The sequence below is a fragment of the Mastomys coucha genome, unplaced genomic scaffold (assembly GCF_008632895.1).
Source record: "Mastomys coucha isolate ucsf_1 unplaced genomic scaffold, UCSF_Mcou_1 pScaffold1, whole genome shotgun sequence".
Taxonomy (NCBI): domain Eukaryota; kingdom Metazoa; phylum Chordata; class Mammalia; order Rodentia; family Muridae; genus Mastomys; species Mastomys coucha.
The window spans coordinates 80,974,997-80,994,073 of record NW_022196891.1 but is presented as its reverse complement, the minus strand read 5'-3'; the positions used below and the strand labels follow the sequence as shown (position 1 = coordinate 80,994,073).

The following is a 19,077-nucleotide window of genomic DNA, read 5'->3' as shown; positions in this document are numbered from 1 at the left end:
AAACAAACCTGGGGGGGCGGGGTGGGGAGGAATGAAGAAAGCTCGGGCTCAAACACACACATGCACAGTCTCCAAGCCTTCTGGATGCTTCTGGTAGAGCATATTCTCCAGATTCACACAGTGCTTCACACAGAGACAGGACTATTAACAGTTATGAGGCCTGTGATCTAACCTCTCTACCCACCAGCTTGGCCTACCATGATGGTATTTTTTTTTTTTTTTTTGGCTTGTATCTCTGAGGATAAAGTCTAGGCAATTGCACCTGCAGAGCGAGTATTTTCCACTTAAAGAGTCCTTTCCCAACCCTTTATTTGGATGTACTTTGGATGGCATATTTTTTTTTAGCTCTTCCTTAAAATATTAAGTTCCTAAAAAAAAGGGGGGGATTAAATCAATGTTAATAGTTGGCCCATATTCCAGATGGTAAAATCTCGACCATCAGGTAGTGGTTTCCAAAATCCTTTTTTTTTTTGGTTTCTGGATGGAAACTTGAAAACCAGAAAGGTACTAGTATTCAAAATGACTAAGTGGATTATTTTATTTCATGTCTTACACTATATATGGGATGCTATGTGGTAATAATGTACACACGTACATCAATCTATGGACCTAGCAAGACCTATTTTAGCACTAAGGACCAAGGCTCTGAAATTAATCACGCATGTGACCTTGGATTAGTCATAAACCTCTCCAGGCCTCATTTCCATAACTGCATAACGAGCTCGAACTAGATCAATGGTTTTCCAATTTCCCTGTGCAGGAGAATCATTTGGGGAGCTTTTCAAAATCTTGGCATGTGTGCGGGCTGTCCCTCAGACCAAATGAATCAAAATCTTTTGGTAGAAGGGGCGGGGCAGGGGAAGGAACCTGAGCACCAGAGACTGTCAGTCATCCACTAGTGATAGCATAGAATCAACAACCTTCCAGAGTTGATTAGAAGACTATCCTGAGGATCAGAATTTCTATCCTTAAGTTGGTAGCACATGTCTGCAAACCCAGCATTTGAGAGCAAAGATGAACATTGCAAGTTCAAGGCTAGCCTGAACTCCATAGTGACCCCATCTCAAAACAAAGGCAAACAAGAGTATCTTTAGTGTGTAGTTAGTTATTTGGTACCAAAGTGGATAAAGCTGCCTAAGCATTGTCGTGTGGCCATAATTTACACCCAAACTGCTCGCCAGGGATCTCGGAGAACGGAGATGACCACTGATCACAGCCAAGAAAAATCTGAGGAAACACAGCCTGCTACAGAGGCTTCCCTGGCCTCCCTGAGAGTCTCTGTCCAGGGACCTCTTCTGCCCTTGGGATCTCATTAGACCACCTGGTGGGTTGGTGCCAACAGACTAAGCAGGGAAACACACCTAGTGACCCTTCTCCCAACTTATGCCTTCCGGAGAAACATGCTTTAGAAATGTAACTAGGTGTGCTGCTTTCCTGTCGGTTTCTTGGTTTGTAATCCATCAGTGACGACTACCCACCACCCTGCCAAGTTTCCTGAACTCATCTTGTGACAAAACTAGGTGGCTGATCCCAGTTTCAGCTCAACCCAGGTTCGTTCATAGATCTGACCTGAAGAGTCCCGGGTTCACACCAATTTGTCCTTTCCCACTGTTGAAGGATCAAGAGCATCTCAAAGGCATGGAGACTGGCTTAGCTGGACGAGGTAACGACTCTCCATTATCCCACACTGGGAGGAACTATCGACTCTCACAATAGGGCAAGCCCATGCCTCTGGGAGGTCATCATTGATGGGGTCACTCAAACTCCATAAGCATTTATGAGCTGTAGTGTCATGGCAAAACCTACCTATGAGGAACAGAGGGGTAAGAACAGGGATGGGAAGGAGGTGTGCTCAAGTCTGTCTTTCACTTGGTTCACAATGAGGGAAGGAGGGCAGGCAAGTCTGTGGTCCTTTGGGGGAGCATTCAGGACCCACTCAAAGAAACAAGCAAGCACCAGCTCCTCTTCTTCCCACACACTCCAACTCCTCTCTGGCACTCGGTTGCAAGCAGCCCACACCCCTCCTCCTTCCACCTACCCTTTTATAGTCAGACTACAAACCTCCTTCCAAAAATAAATCGAGGAGAGGCCAGAGAAGACAAAGTTGAAAAGTTTTAGGCTTTTGTTATTCTATCCAGGACATTAGCTGGGCAGATTTATCGTCCCATTTTCCTAAGCTCCCCTACAAGTAAATAATTCTAGGGTATGCCCAAATTACTCAGCCTCTTGACCCAACATGTTTTTGCAATTACTTGGCACAACTGTATGCTACTTAAATTAGGTAACAGTCACCACGTTATTTTTAGGCCCTAGCAACACACACACACACACACACACACACACACACACACACACACGCAAGCACACAGCTAGACCTAGGTTGTTGTACCCCTGGGAGAGAAGAGGACCAACTATCTTTTGACTGACACATTTCAACGCACAGAAATCCTGCAGAGCTACATGGAGAGAATGCTCAGCAAACACTTTGCAAGCCTTCGCTTAGCTTAGTGAATTCCTGAGAGAACATTACAAGTGCAATACCAGTACTGTGCCTTCTTTGGACCAATGAGGAAGCCAGAGAACTAAAGGCTTAAACAACCTGCCCAAGGACACTGAATGGAGGAACCTAGTGTCCTCGGGTCTGCTGATCTGCCATTCTTCCTACATTTCTCTACTTTTTCTTACAGAACTAATGTTTGGCTTGTAGCCTTGAGTATTAATCTGGCATTCGGAACTACAGTTACAAGAATAAAATAAGCTTGCAATGGAGATGTGTCTTAAAAGAGCAGACAAAGCAAGGGGGGATTATCTTACTCCCCAAAAGAAAGCCGACTAAGAGGACTTGCCCAGGGTCTCTAGCTTCTTGGTGTAGCCATTCCCAGTCATGTGACTCTGTATTGCTTACTACTGAATATTTCAGACTCTATGTTGACTAAGGGAAACTGTTAGACCAAATTTGCTCTTTATTCAGGAGATAAGAGGAAAGTTTGGGAGCTTTGGGTGGGTATGTGTAACATGAACTTACAAATTTTTACATGCATGCCATCTTTACATTGAAAATAGTTCAACTGTGTTTGTATATTTTAACAGAAAATATTTCTAATATGAAAACGCATAGTGGAGAGTAGGGGGAAGTTTTTAGTGTAAATCTCACTCCTGACTCCTCCCCTCCGCATCAACCTTTTAAAGCTACTTCTCTGTCAGTCTTTTTTAGTCCTTACCCCTACCCCCAAAACCCCTTCAAAAAGTCTCTGGTATAGAGCAGAACTGTAGAAATCCATAGCAGACAGCCTACCATTGCCTTGTGAGAGCACCCAGCAAGTACAGGCCTGGATGCTGACATACCAATTGCACAGGCAGAGACAGGCCCTGAAGGGGGTCTCCAGGACGGGGAGGGAGGCGTCTCCTGAAACTCAAGACCCAGTCACTAACCGTGGCATTCCACATTTGGAGAACACTCATGGGCAGGTATATGACACTACATATTTAGCTGGGAAAAAATGTCTCCACCACTCTGTAAAATACTCTCAGTTCAATTAAATATATATAACACTACCTCTAAACAGTAGACTATATATAGCGTATGACATAGAATATTTCAAAAACAAGGAATGGAAGGCAAACAGGGGAAATACATGTTTAATCTGGTTGGTAATAAAGGTGTTCATTTTGAAAACTTTGATCATAAAGTTTTAAAGGCCATGGCTACTATGAGGGAGTAGTAGGAGGCATGCCCTTCCCACATACATAAAGGTCAAATAATTTCCCTGAACCCAGCGATGTGAAAAAGGACAGTAGCCTTACAGATGGGACAACAGGAGAGCACCTCTCATTTTAGAAGGTCAAGGACTGTTGAGCCTCTTTCCTTAGGTCAGAAATCAAGTCACAGTTGATCAAAACCACCAACATATAGTTGGGAAAGGTTACAATTCTCTCAAAGACTGAATCTCTCTAAAGATTTATTCATTTGGATCACTCAGCTACGGTTGACCAGAAGCAAAGACCTGGTGCCATCCATCACTTCAGTGGGTAAGAACGAGCCAGAGACTACCCAGTCTCAGGCCTAGGTCACAGCGGGGCGGGGACTATAAATTAGAACAGTAACTTAATCCCAGGGGCTTCTGGGCCTCCGATCAGTTTCGTCCCAACCTGACACTGCTTGACTAAAATGGCAACCCAGCCGCCACCAGGCCTGACAGGCAGCTCCAAAAATGGAGAACGTGGCATTGAAACTGAGGGACATAAAAGTTGGAACGGGAGGGTAGCAACCGGTGTTTACAAACATGAACCAGAGTCTCAGATGGATTAGGCATCTTTGAAAAGAAAAAAAAAAAATCTCTGAAAATAAACCAACAAGGCCTGGGGACTTCCAACCGTATAGTCTCACCATCTACCCCCACCCCAGCAGACACAGGCTCCTTACAGGATTCACTCATTCCAAGATGGTAGCACTCCCCCCCCCCCCAACTAGCTGAAAAACAATCTCAGCTCACCAACAAGGTGAGTCCTAAAATAAACCTCGGAAGAGAAACCAGACCAGGATGGGCTGCTGGATCCACTCAAGGACCTAGGAGAAGCTGCACACCTGCACACCGTGCTTGTTGAGAGGAAAGCGCCTCCCATCCTCCACCTCAAGGGCGCTCTGGAGTTAACCTCTGGTTTGATCAGAGAAGAGGATAACAGGAGACTCAATGTCCCATCACTTTTACCTCTTCCCTAACTTGGTCCTGATTTTAGGCCATTCCTCCCAAAGGTACCAACTTAATCATGATAACAAAGTAGACGACCTGAACTAGATATTTTCAACCCAATTCCAAGATAGTTGAAGGAAAATTCCCCCCACCCCAAAAAAAACTACAAACAACCCAACCTCTACCACCAGAGCGTCTTCCGAGCTGACCGCCACGGAGTCGAACCAATCCGAAATGACATGACGAGCCCTCAGCGCGGCTGCTCAGGGCGCCTGGTGGTGAGGTCAGCAGCGTGTCCAGCCCCGCCCCACTGAGGCTGTCTTTACACTGGCACTGATGAGCAAACCCAGGCTGCAGGGATCCTCAGATGTATCTATGGGAGAAGGGTGGAGGAATCCCTTCTTCCTCAGCAGTGCCCAAGAGAGACATTTCTCAGACATTCCCTCAACCCACCAAGCTCCGTAGCAAGAGAGAGGCTATAGGATGCACGCATCCGAGCCAGCCCTGTGTTCGAGTTCACAGCCCATCATAAACTAAGTTGTCTGCTTACTCTTCTTAGATTACACAGACAAAAAGGGTTTGGTTTTTTACCAAACCTATCCCATCTTCAGGAGGGGGAAAAAAAAAGAAGGCCGCAAAGCAATTTGTTACAGGTGGGGGATTTGTAGATGGGATTTTTTTTCTCATCTGTAAAAAAAAAAAAAAAGACAAGATAGTGCCAAGAGAACAGCAGGCTAAAGCCACAGTGGGATTCTAAAAGTCAATCAAACAAAAATTCACAAGAACACAGCTACACAACAGAACCCTGAGATATCCATGACTCCAAGAAAACTTAACTGCCGCCACCTCCATAACAGTGCCCAGAGCTTCTAGAACTGCGTAGAACTTCGAGCCCACGTGCCCCAAAGAAAGCTGCATCTATGTGACAGTTGTCCACAAAGACAGACGGCAAAGGATTAGCATAGGAAGAGGCAGGACATAGCAAAGGATGACTGAGCTACATTCCTAAGAGCAAGGAGAATGGTTAGAGCTATCTATCCCACGAAGGCAAATCCTAGCTTGCTTCCCTAAGTAGCCTGTCACAAGTTAAATGTGAAAAATCGTTCAAAGGAACCCAGCACCACTAATGATCAACAACTCTTTAGTGCTGGTGTTGGGACACTCCACCACACACACATACACACACACACACACACACACACACACACACACGCCACACCCACCACCACCACCCCTCACACACACACACACATACACACACACAAAAAGGCTCAAAGCACATAACAAAGATAATTATCACTCTCCATCATGACCAGGTAGATATTATCAGAAGAACGATGCTCAGAGCCCAAAAGGACAGTGTTGGAGGACAAAGATGAGCAAGTGGACCGTTCCCATGGTCAGAGTAACATGTATGTTAGCAGCTCAGAGACAGCTGGGTCACCTAGTCCTTTCTTGGGGGGGCTCCAGTCATCAGTTATTCTACATGAGGGGAAAGTGATTTGTGACTCTGTCTAGGGAAGAAACAGAGGCTAGCTGCTGCCAGGTGACAGCAGAAAAGAATAGCTGTAGGGGAGTTCGGATCCCTATCCTCTGCAGCTTCCTCAGAGAAATGGATGCATTTTGCATTTGGAGAATTCACACTTTCAGTAAAGCTTGAAGATAAAGATGTGTGCCTTTGTTGAAGATGACTACATAAGCAATGCGGACATCAAGACAATCAGGTGAGAAACAGGAAGAGTTTCTCCTACAAAGTGCTAGCACCTGTAGATGCAGCTTCCTCTGGTCCGTCAACCTTTGTTAGGCCTTGAGAGACAAAAAATTTTCCAACTCACTCACTGACTGAAACAGAGCTACCAGAGAAGGCGTGGCTTAAGATACCATCTTGGTTGTACAAAGTGCCTTTCCCAAACCATCTCAAATGAAATGTCACAGCCAACACAAAGTGGAAGCCAGATCAAAGCTGGGACTCAGATCATTTATCCATTCATTGCTCCTTGGATTTTCTTAATATACTAAAATAATAAGAAAAGGGTACAAGCAAAGACAAGAAGACAGGCTAGTTTGGTCCCCAGTGCCTTGGGTTTAAGAGCAGGCTGCCACTTGGAAGAGAAACTCATGGTGGCAACCTAGCTGATCAGGACAGTATTTGAGAAAGGAACGTAGGGGGAGGGGGTGAAGGGAGAATCGTTACCTTTCAATACCAGGGGTTCCTTGCCTTCTCTCTTCAGGGACTCGAGGACTATGTGAAGTGGTTGGGACGGTGTCACACGGCTCGGCTCATTGGTATTCTCGTCATAAACTATAATTTCTTTGGAAAAGATCCTCTTGAAAGAGTCTTTGCCTTCTCTACAGGAAATCAAGTCTAAGACCGTGATCTTGCCCTGCTGAAGCCTCCGCCGGCTGATCTTATCGGCACAGTTAATGTGGACAGCTCCTTGGATGTGACTCTTGTTGTACTCCATGAAAGGCCGGCAGTCAATGATGACAGGACCCTGGCTGGGCAGGTGACTCTTGCTGCATTTGGTCATCTTCTTCGCCAAGTCATTGGGGTAGATGATTTTGATGCTGGCTAGCTGCCTGGGAGTCCCGGACACGGGGCTGCCCACCCCACCCGATGGACTTAAAGAGCCAGTATTTTCATTGTTGTTGACCATCTGGTTAACAGGGCAGGTGGTGGAGGTTCCTATGGTGGTGGTGGCAGTGCCCGCAGCAATGGCTTGAGTCTGGGCCTGATGATCCTTGTCGTAGGTGGCCACAGTACAACAGCTAGTGCTGCTGCATCCGCAATTCAGGGAGCGGGCAGAGCCGCTGGATGAGGGCATATACGTCAGATTCGCAGCCTTGAGAGTCACGACGGCGGTGGCAATGACAGGAGCGTGGCTACCACTGCCTGGGCTGGCAGAGCCAAGGTAACTAGAGTCTAAGCAAAGGTTGAGATCCTGAGGTCGGACAGGCCTAGACAGTGCCACTACTACCCTGTCGTCTAAAGGAGATGGAGGCATGAGGAGGCTGAAAACTGGCAATTCAAGAAGAACTCAAGAGTCTGGAAAGAAGGGGAAGAAAGAAAAAAAAAATAAGAAAGTCACATGACATCAAAGACAGCCTCATCCAATCCCCAGGAAAAGCCTCTGCATGTCTCTGAGCGAAGTCAACGTCCTTCTAGGTGCTCTTGGTCATGATACAATCAAAGGCTAAAATTCAGTCTCATATATTCAGAGAGGAGGGCATACCCGAGGGACCCCATCCATTCTGATGCTAAGCCAAAGGTTAAAATTAAACTCGATGTTAGAAACGGTAAGAGACCTCCTTCTAGGGACCTGCATCAAAGTTCAGCCTTAGTGAAGGTAAAGGCACAGAGGAATGAAGACCGTGAAGGCAGACACGGAGGCTCTTAGATTTATTCTGAGCCTCCGCTCCTGCGCAGAAGTCTATTTCACCTGTGATGGATGCATCTGTCCACCCTGGCATGTACTGTATCTCATTTCTTTCCCCAGAGCCAAGGCAAAGAGACAAGCAAGAGGAGCAGTCGGAGCTCACAGAGATGCACAGCGATGCTTAGCAGCTACATTTACATGAGAGCTGGATGTCAACCTTTTCAGCAAGTCAGGAGGAATGTGTCTTCCTAGGTCAGTCTCCATGGCCAGGAGCTAATCTCACTTTCCATTCTGGTGGGTCTTTGAAAAGCTAACAGCGTCCTATTCAGAGCTCACATTAGCCTCCTCCAAATCAAATCAAGTCGTATGCTCCCCTTACACTATGAATAACTATCCAAAATCCAGGTCTCCAAAGGACTCAAGGTCTGGGAACCCCAATCCACGCTGACCCGTGACCCATTCCTCTGTGACCCCACTCATCCTTACCCCTCTCTGTGCTGTGTCCCTAAGCCAAAAAAAAGAGCTTGGCTTTCATCCAGTCGCACAGACTTTGCATCTCCATTGGAGTGGCAACTTTGTAAAAAAAATGTTTCAACCCTACACTGATATTCTTCCTTTGAAACAGTATGGACTACATGAGGGCAACCCCACTTGTCCGTTTAGCACAGATAAGCTAATTGGGAAGCTCAGAAGTAGTGCCCACAGGGGTTACCTCTGCCTCCTCCAAGGGTGCCTGCAATGGATCCCTTACCTCCTCCCGGTAGGCACAAGGCCACTCTATAGCAGAGCAATTCTGACTCCTCTACAAGGAATCAAACCCCAAGCAAGAGCCACTCATCTAAACGAACTTTAAGAGCTGTCTGGAAAAACATCAAGAATCATCGGTCTATTCCTGACTGTCACCGTTCTCTGAGACGGAGCCAAAGTGTCACCAGCAAAATCCACACACGCGCACCCAGGAGCACGTACCCACCCGTGTAGGCATATCCCCACTGACTCGGGTTTCTCTCACCTACCTTTGGTTGGGAGCAAAGGATCCAACCTCCTGCCTCCCTGCCTCCGTGCCTCCCTCCCTCCCTCCCTCCCTCCTTCCCTCTCCCTCTGCCTCCTTTGCGTAGTATTTTTTTTTTCAGAGCGAGTACTATTCCAGAAACTGTTAACTGTGTCCCAGCTGGACCATGAATGCAGTCAAAGTCTTAGCTATTTTGTTACCTGGTAGGGGACATCCAGGATCAGTAGCCCATTCCCTAGGAGGAGGACCCGGGAATGACTTTCCAGAGACACAGGCTGGGACCGGTACCTCTACACTGTGCTGCTCGCACACAGGCACAGAGCGCACGGAGATCTGCATCCTTACAGCAGATAGCTCCCAAGCCATCCAGTCTGGCCCGGGAAACCTCCTACAAAAATAGCACTATCCCCCTACCCCCTTTCTCCCTAATCTTCCCTTCTACCACTACAAGGGACAGAAGAAAAACCAAGTGGTTAAAGAATGCTCCTTCCCCGTTCCTGGGGCACGTAGCATCCCTGTTCCATGCCACCACTGAGCATCATTAGCAAAGCCTTGGGCTTTGAAAACTGCCAAACCAAACCAAAACTCATCCCCCCCCCCCAACCTTCATCCCAGGGCAACCAGAGCCAAAAGACTAAACCTTAAGACCTTCCTTACCTGATGTGGGTCTGTCTCTCTGTCACTGTCTCTGTCTCTCTGTCTCTCTCTGAACACATACACACACACACACACACACACACACACACACACATACAGGCACGCAACCCTCCACCCTCCGGCTGAGTGACCGTGATGTCTTCCACTTACTTCATCAATAAGCGTAGCCCTCTACCATCTGGCGCCCGCTCCAGCTATGCGCTCGCGCAGTGCGCCCCCATTCACTCAGCTTCATTGATCCCCAGCAACACAGAGTTACTTTCTCTTTTGCTACAGCGTAAATGTAAGCTTTGGAGGGGGCGGGGCTGCCTCCGAGCGACGGCGCAATACGCCAATGAAGACCCAGAGACTGCCGCCCGCTACATCACAGTGGTCTCTGACCAATAGGAAGCCGAGGAGGGCGGAGAAAGGGGCGAGGCCTCGCCTTGGGAGGGAGGCCGGCTCGGACCCGCTTGTGGGTTTGGTGTGTTAGAACGCGCGGGTGGTGATGTCATTGGCAACCAATCAAAAACTTAAAAGTGCTAGCCCGGGCCCGCTTGGAGCAGCGGCTCTCTATTTACATGTAAACCTAGGCGGCAGAACACAGTTAACCCTTCCTGGGACTGAAGTGTCAATGGCTAGCTCTGGTCCCTCCGGCTGAAACTGGTTCTTCTGACCCTCCCCCGCCCCCTGGTGCGGACATCAGCCTCACGGGGTCTCCATTCCACCTTTGGACTCCAGGTGGAGTGTCCGTCCAACTTTCCCGAGGCCGTAGTCGACTCGAAGCCGAGTCCCTCCATGGCTGTGGCCGCGCCGCGCGGGACGTGAGCGTGCACAGGGCCGGCCTCCCCATAGCCCCGCTTGGCCCGGCCCGCAGATGTCGCTGCCCCTCCGGCTGCCCTACTGCTCTCCCGCCCAGCGGCTGCGCGCCGTGCTCCTGTTCCCCTACTTCCGTGCCCCTGACACTCCTCCGCCGTCCCCAGCCTGTTCTCAGGAGCCCGACTCCGAATCCGAAGGCGGCACTCCGGAGAGCTACACGGAGGAGGACCGCTGGTTCTGTGCGGGCAGCCACTGGGGGCCCGCGCTGAACGGCAGCGGGGGCGCCGTCCCGCAGAGCTGGGCGTGGCCGGGCCCTCCGAACGTCTGGCAGCCCCGGTACCCACCTCCTCCCACCGCGGTCCCGGCTTCCACGGCCACCTCCCCCGGCGCGATGATTTGGAACCCCCAGTCCATCCGTCCCCCGGTGCTGGGCCGCCCCCGGCCCTCACTGGCGCAGGGCCCTCGGCGAGCCAAGGAGCGCCAGCCTGGAACAGCAAGCGCCGGCGGGAAGGAGCTAGAGCTCGGGTTGAACAGCCAGAATGAGCGGCGCTTGAGGAGCATGGAAGGGCCCACGCCAGCTCTCTCGGCTCCTCGAACTTTGTCCATAAGAGGGGTCTCTGGTCGTGGCATGTCACCAGTGAAGAGAAGTGGGAAGCTGAGCAAGCCTGCCAGCGCCTTGCCAGAAAAATGTCAGGGAAGGTGCAGAAGAATGACCCTGGAGTTCAAAGGAGTGGAAAAGCCCAGATGAACTGTGATGAAGTTGCATTAAAAAAAAAAAATCCTAAAGCAATAGAGCTTTTTATACCTACCTATCCCCTCAGAGAGGAAGACCAAGATGTGAAGTAATTGAAGTGGAATAAAGCATTATCAGCTCTGTGGAAGGTTCAGATGTCCTTAATGATGGGAGGCTTTTGCTTTAGACCCCACACATCCTTTCACCATTGATGTTGATGATCTAGGATCAGGTGCCAACCATCAGCCCCGCTGACTAGCTCCATCAATTTAGCACGATCTTCCTTGAGTGGAGTACTTCTACACAAATGCACACTGGTGTTGCAAAAGGATTTTCTGTAGCTCCATTCTGTCCACACACCCAAATACGCAACACCTGTGCCTGAATGTCTCACCTAAGTGTCCAGGTCACACCATTTGGTCCTTAGATCTTTGAGAATTAGCAGGATCAGGCTAGTGGAGGAGTTAGGCTGTGTGTATTTTTCATAGAACCCAGAAAAGAAGTTCCCGGAGCAAATTTGTAGGTTTGTAGCTTAGAGGTCACAGCCTATCTATATCCCTGAGTATTTACTGGGTGTGTGTATACTGGGGGTCCCCATTTACGGTTTGAGTTCTAGATAAGTTCTACCATATCCTTATTAGGTCTGACACGTGTCTGTCCAGCCACATTCGCTGTGTTCACCCCTGTGTACATTTGTCAACAGCAAATTCCCTTGGCCAGAAAAAAAAAAAATGAAAAGATGCTTGGGAAAGTAATGGAGGTATGGTAGGGAGAGATTCTCTATGGGTTAAAGACATTGGGAGGAGGAGCCTCTGTCTAAAGGTACTGACAACCTGTAAATTGTGACTCACAAAGCCCGATGGGGGCGATGGGAGCAAGAAATGCAACTCATTTAACGAGATGATTATTATAGTTTCAAACTAATAAATTATGATAATTCAGTTAACTAAAAGTCTGTCATCTGGGCTGAAAAAATTGGGAAAATTGACACAACTACTCATCAATCAAACCCCGAGCATTGAATAATTTCCATAACGTTAACATATGCACGGTAATTACAAGACTATTAACGAATGCTGAAGATACGGAGGCTTTTTAAACCAGGCAGCAGTTTGCATAGCTATACTCAGAGAAGTCAGATTCCAGATAGTTTCCCCACTCACTTTCCAGGAGTGCTATGCTTTGGCAGAGGGAGGGAGGGAGGTGATTTCAATTACTAATTTGGAGTCATAATGTGAAAATACTTTCTAAAACTTAGTCTTTAAGTTTAAACGTATTGTCAGCAAAGGGCCATGAACACAATCGTATCAAATACCCAGTAAGGTATAGTTACTGTATAGTTTTAGTTCCAGAGAAAGAGTGAAGCATCCTCATTGCCCTTGGGCTTCGGAGTATGCTTACACCCGTCTGTAGTTTTGGTCCTACTAACTGTAAGGAGCATATAGTTTCTACCATATCCTTATGCTGTGTGTAAGAGCTAAGGAATGAAGCTAACTGTGGCCATCTGTTTTCAGAAAACAGATACTGTTACACGGACACGTTCAAAGGGTTAAGTCAGGTGCTTGGTGGCAGAATGGTGAGGTTTTCACGATAACTCCGAAGGTCAAAATAGAGTCCTGGAGATTCTAAAATTTAGTCAGTGAGAGGAAATTTGGCAATTTTAAATCCCTAGGAAAAGGTGGTATTCAACCAGCAAGTAGGGAAGGCGCCGAAGATGAGGTCACATGGGAGTGAGCCTGGGAAATTCTTGACAACACTCTCCAGCCTAGGGCAGGGCTAGGAGCAGCCCTGGAGAAAGTGGCCACGAGGGTCTGCTCACAGGTTGAACTTCAATCTTCAGTGTGATAGTATTAAGGGGCAGACACTTCTCTGAGGTGGTAATGTCCTGAGGGCAGGGCTTTTGCGGATGGCACTGGAAAGGGAATTATTCTGTCCCCTCTGCCCTGTGTCTATGTAGTGTTTATTTCTTCCCAAATACACGGGGTAACAAGGCGCCATCTTGGCCAGGCCCTCACCAGAGGCCTTCTTAATCTGTTTTCTCAGACTCAAGTACTATGGGAAGTCAAGTTCTGTTTCTAACTGCAGAGACTGAATTCGTCATCAGGCCTTGTGCTTAGTCATTGGGAGCAAGCTGTAGCCCTGGAGGCAGGAGTATCCATCTTCACCACTACCTGTGAGTAGCAAACATTTGTAGTGGAGAATGGAGGCCCTTTTCAAGTGACTTTGAACACCTGAAATGTGATCTGTTGAAACCCGGTTACAACCCGTTTAAAACACACATTGGACTCTGAAATCTCGTGAAGCATATAAAAGATGTGTGGGTTGTTTATGTTTTGGAAATGCTAGGTTACATAGCATGTCATTAAAATTAATTTCACTCATCTTTTCATTCAAATATGACTAGCAGAGAACTTAAGATGATTTATTCATTCCATTTTTTTTTTCTGGATGACACCATTCTGGAACCCGCCGTGGAAGCTTTAATCTAAAGCTACTTGCATGTCGAAGATAACCACTCTACCAGGATTTCAGAGTCCCTCTAGGTGATCTGACAGGATGAACTAGAAGGGAGTGGGGCCTTGTGACTGGGAGTGGAGGCCTGCTGTGGCTCTCTAAGACCTCACCCTACCCCCCCCCACACACACACACACTTGACATAGGTATATAGATCTACAGATGGGGGAGGGGCATGTTTGACTCAAGAGACCACAAAAGCTATCTTTCTCTGTAAGATGAAGCCTGACATCTCCATCTGTATTGTTTGTGTATCTTTGAAATCAATGTACCTGCAAGGCAATTAGAGGCCCAGACAATAAAGACATTTGGCATAAGCCAAAACCATGTTTGATGTGGGGTCTTGGCCCAGACATCTCTTCAAAATTCAAGCCTGACCTCCACTGGCCACACCGAGGGGACTGGCTGGACAGGTGAGTTCCCAGGCTCCTCCTCTGCACTTACGCAGTGAGAATTCGTCTTGAGGCCTTGTGCTTAGTCAAGGCCCCTGTCTCTGAGGCTGTCTTTGCTCCTGCCCTGTGGGCTACCACTGCCTTGTGATGTCACAAATATCTGTTGCTCTTTGTCAGAAGAGCGTTCTGGTAGGCCCAAGGGTCTTGATCGTACCTAATGGCTCAGCCATAGCTGCAACTGATGGTTTCTAATGAGTACAATGTGTTGCTAAAGACTAAAGACTGTCTACATTACCTCCCACCCCCACCCCCACCCCCACCCCCACCCCCACCCCCACCTGCGTCAACAAACTGAACCATCGGGTTTCATCCTTCGAAGTCACCGCCAGGGCCAGGCTTGGAACTGCAGGTGATCTGAGGTAGGATATTGGAAGGGAGACAGGTGTTGTGGGACATTGCTACCCTCCCTGGGACTTCAGGTCTAAACACAGGTTGAACATTCTCAATCTGAAAATGCAAAATGCTCCCAAATTCAACACCTTCTGAGCACCAACATGATGTTACAAATGGAACTTTCTGCTGGGCGGTGGTGGCGCACGCCTTTTAATCCCAGCACTTGGGAGGCAGAGGCAGGCGGATTTCTAAGTTCGAGTTCGAGGCCAGCCTGGTCTACAGAGTGAGTTCCAGGACAGCCAAGGCTACACAGAGAAACCCTGTCTCGAAAAAAACCAAAATAAATATAAATAAATAAATAAAATGGAAATTTCTAACTACAAGTATGTTAAAAATGGAGATGGCTCGGCGATTAAGAGCACTCACTGCTCTTCCAGGGGTCCTGAGTTCAATTCCCAGCAACCACATGGTAGCTCACAATCATGTGTCATGGGATCCGATACCCACGTCTGGTGTGCCTGAAGACAGTAACAGTGTACTCATACACATAAATCTTTTTAAAATGTTTTTATGAAATCACCTTCAGGTTATCAGTATAAGGTTTATATAACACATAGATGAGGGCACAGAAGCAATGGCTCGGTTGTTAGAGAACGCTTGCTGTTATTGCAGAGGACCTGAGTTTTGTCCCTAGCATCTACCTGTGGCAGCTCATGACCAAACTGCAGCTTTGTGACAGGATTTTCCCCGTCCAATCACACTAAAGTATTAGTGCAGCAGGGGGCCTGTGATTGGACAGGGAAACGGGAGGCAGAGCTAAGAGTTGCAGAGACAAGAGAGTGTTTCCGGAGAGAGGAAGGGGGAAAGGCAAGATGGGAAACAGACAAACAGGAAGAAGAACCTGAACCAGCATGGCTTTAAATAGCCGCAGGTAGTTATGACGTCATAAAGGGTAGAGTAATTAGGATAATTTGTCTAATCTAGGTGGGCAGCTTTTATCTTTACCAATTGGATCTGAAGTTATTAGTTTGGCATCTTGTAAAGCGAGGATGTATTGATACATGAATCTGATTGGTTAATTAGAAGCTTCTAGAGTTTTGTTTCTACCAGGTAAATGGGTGCTGTGGCAGCTGACCACGAGGTGCTAGACTGTAGTTGGGTGGAACTGGCAAGAAGTGAAGGGAACTCAGGAGCTCCCGAGCTCCGGCCCGCTGGAGAGCTGGTGGGAGAGTTGCCGGCAGTAGTGCAGGAACCCTGCAGTTGGTTTTAATAATTTCTGCAACACAGTTCCAGATACTGAGATACCTACTTCTGGCCTCCAAGGACACCTTTACTCATGTGCGTATGCTCCCACAAAGACACACACATATTCTTTTAAAACAAGGAGAAGAAGAAGAATCATAAATGAGAGCTAAAGACATGACCCAGTGGATAGAATACTTACTGTGTAAGCTTGAGGAGCCAAGCTTAGATCCCCAGCACCCACTTAAAAGGGCAGACAAAGCAGCACAGTGCTCATAACTGCAGTGCTGAGGAGGAACACAGGCAGATCCCGGACGCTCACATCCTAGTGTGTCTAACTGCGGCAGCGAGCTGGAGGGATACTGAGAGGCCCTACTCCAGAAAGTAAGGTAGGGAAATGATTTACGATGACATCCCAGAGGCCAAAGAGTAAGAACCCTGGCTACTCTTTCAGAGAACCTGATTTGATTCCCAGGACCCACAGTGTGACTTACAGCCATCGTAACATTGGTTACAATTTCCAATACAATTGATTCCCAGGGGAATCCAATGCCCTCCTTTGGGCTCCATGGGTTGCAGGCATGCAATACATACATTCATACATACATACATACACACACACACACAACACCCATACACATAATATTTAAAAAAAATAATAACCCAAATGTTCACTCCTGACCTCCACACATGCCCTCAGGGATGAAGATACTCATACATGAACATGTATGCACACACAGTAAAGAAAGAAATCTAGCTCTCTTTGTTACTTTTCAGCTGCTGTGATCAAACAGCATGACTAAGGAAACTCACAGAGAGTTGAGTTTATTTGGGTTTACACTTCCAAAGGGATAAAAGTCTGCAGTAGCCCAGGCCTGGAAGCAAGCAGCAGGCTTTTCAGGAACAGGAAGTGGAGAGCTCACATAATTAACCGTACAGAAAAGAGCAAACAGGAAGTGGAACAAAGGAGCGAGAGTAGGGGGATTGGGGGTGGGGACACAATCTCTAGGACGCACCAGAGACCCGGGGAAGGGGAGAGGCCCCAGAAGGTCTATGGGGGTGACTCTAGCTGAGACTCCTAGCAGTGGGGAATATGGATCCTGAAGTGGCCACTTCCTGTAGCCAGACAAGACTCTTAAGTGGAGGGATAAGTACAGCAACCCACCCCCAAAACCTTTGACCCAAAAAAATGTATCCTGGCTACAAGATAGGCAGTGACAAAGATAGAGCAGAGACTGAAGGAATGGCCAACCAATAACTGTCCCAAATTGAGACCCATCCCATGGGCAAGAACCAATCCCTGACACTGTTAAAGATACTCAGTTACTCTTGCAGACAGGAGCCTAGCATAACTGTCCTCTGAGAGGCTCCACCTAGCAGCCAATTGAAGATGACTTAGAGACCCACAGTCAAACATTAGATGGAGCTCGGGGAGTTGGGAGAACCGAGGGACCTGAAAAGGACTGGGACGCTACAGGAAGACCAACAAGAGTCAACGAACGTGGACCCTTGCAGACAACCAGAGACTGAATCACCAACCAGAGCATGAGCACTGATTTGACCTAGGTCCCCCCTGGTCTTCATGCTGGTCTCCCAACAACAGTCGTAGAGGCTGTCCCTGAACCGGCTGCTTGCCTGACAGCCTCCCCGTGATGGACAGCTTTGTCTGATCTCAGTGGGGGAGGAGGTATCTACTCAGAAGGGACTTGATGTGTACCGGGTGTGGGGGGTAGGGGTAAGGATGGGAGGTGGGGTAAGGAGTGTTAGTAGCAGAGATGACACCCAGAGAGGGGGTTCCCCTTCTCTTTTGAGAATGAATGGAGGACTTTTGTGAGAGACTCCTGGGAGGAGAGGAAGGGCTGATATTGGTTGTAAAGTGAGTAAATAAACAACAAAAAAGCACTCAAAGCCTACCGCAGTGACCCACTTCCTCAGACAAGGCTGCAACCTCCCCTAAACCTCTCCAGAGTCACCAACTAAGAACCAAGTGTTCAAATGTTTGAGCCTTTGAGGAGCATAGTTCATTCAAACCATCTCAGACTCTACCCTCACAATAGCTTACTGTGTGTATATAAGTATTCCACAACCCTAAAAAGAAAAACCCAGCTGGGCGGTGGTGGCACACGCCTTTTGATCCCAGCACTTGGGAGGCAGAGGCAGGTGGATTTCTGAGTTCGAGGCCAGCCTGGTCTACAGAGTGAGTTCCAGGACAGCCAGGGCTACACAGAGAAACCCTGCCTCGAAAAACTATAAAAAAAAAAGAAAGAAAGAAAGAAAGAAAGAAAGAAAGAAAGAAAGAAAGAAAGAAAGAAAAGAAAAGAAAAGAAACCCTGAAACCTCTGTTCTCGGGCACTTTGAGTCTGGCTTATCAAGCCTTCTCTAAGTTTGCAGATTGAATCTCAGCAACTCTTGCTTGGCTGCAGCTATCATAGATTCTTAGGATGCCCCAGTGTGCCCTAATGCCCTCTGTTGTCTTTACAAGCATCAACTGGCCTTATTCCAAGGATGTAGGGTGTGGCAAAGAAGTACAATGGGACCCCTCCTTGCTCAGAGCTGAGCAGCATTAGGATTGTTTACAAACAAGGACCCATTAAATCTCCACATCAGAGATCAAGTAGCTCTCTTCTGAAGACAGACTGTGGGATCAGCAAAGGCAAGTGATCTACCCAAGGTCATCCAGCCAGAAGACAGCAAAAACAGCAGAACTAGTGACTGAACCCAAAGAAAAGACCAACTGCCTGCACGCATCCTGTACTGTGTGGCCCGTCTGTCCTCTTTGTGATTTTGTGGCTATTTTCCTCATCCCTTAGCCTGCGGGGTTCCTTGAATTGACCCTATAAAAATTGTCTATTTTCCTTTTGTTTTCTACTGACCTTCTTGGAGGGCCAAGAGCTTCGAGGAGGTGATTGGATCCTGAGGGTTCTGACCTCTTATTCGGATTAAGTCTCTTATTCCTTTGAAGTTGAATGTATCGCCTGAAGGTAGTAGAAACTTGACAGAGTGGAGTCTAGTTGGAATGTATAGGTTACTAGGAGTGGGCCATTAAAAGATATATTTTGTGCCTGTTCCTTTTGTCTTCTCTTCTTGGTTTCCTGACCACATGGAGGCGAGCACCTTCTTATGTAACTTACCAGAGGTCCAGAAACAATGTTTAGTCAAATCACCCAGCCAACAAACCTTTGTTCCTTTAACCCGTTTCTCTCTAGTATCACAGCAACTGAAAGCTGGCCAGCACCGGACTTGTTTTTTGAGTTTTTTTTTTTTGTTT

General features: G+C 47.7%; 2 protein-coding genes and 1 long non-coding RNA gene across 10 annotated transcripts in view; 2 read left to right on the top strand and 1 right to left on the bottom strand.

The window, feature by feature from the left end:
• Window positions 1–10,838, bottom strand: part of Dusp10 (dual specificity phosphatase 10) — a 42,755-nt gene extending 31,917 nt beyond the window's left edge. The window contains exons 1-2 of one of the 4 annotated variants that reach the window (XM_031337673.1): window positions 10,445–10,838; window positions 6,886–7,737 (exon numbers count right to left, since the gene is read on the bottom strand). In XM_031337673.1, the coding sequence (XP_031193533.1) occupies window positions 6,886–7,696 (811 nt within the window). In that variant the 5' untranslated portion in view covers window positions 7,697–7,737; window positions 10,445–10,838. Of the gene's footprint in view, window positions 1–6,885; window positions 7,738–9,084; window positions 9,145–9,737; window positions 9,773–9,887; window positions 10,195–10,444 lie in introns of those variants that run through there. The other 3 variants (XM_031337664.1, XM_031337692.1, XM_031337683.1) reach the window with 3 other exon arrangements.
• LOC116068333 lies at window positions 9,909–11,412 on the top strand. Its single transcript, XM_031337700.1, has one exon. The coding sequence runs from the start codon at window positions 10,594–10,596 to the stop codon at window positions 11,281–11,283; it is 690 nt and encodes a 229-aa protein (XP_031193560.1). The 5' UTR covers window positions 9,909–10,593; the 3' UTR covers window positions 11,284–11,412.
• Window positions 11,413–14,352: 2,940 nt separating this feature from the next.
• Window positions 14,353–19,077, top strand: part of LOC116071564 — an 89,096-nt gene continuing 84,371 nt past the window's right edge. For all 5 annotated transcript variants that reach the window (XR_004110984.1, XR_004110990.1, XR_004110979.1 and 2 more), the window contains exon 1: window positions 14,353–14,593. This is a non-coding gene — a long non-coding RNA (uncharacterized LOC116071564). The remainder of the gene's footprint in view (window positions 14,594–19,077) is intronic.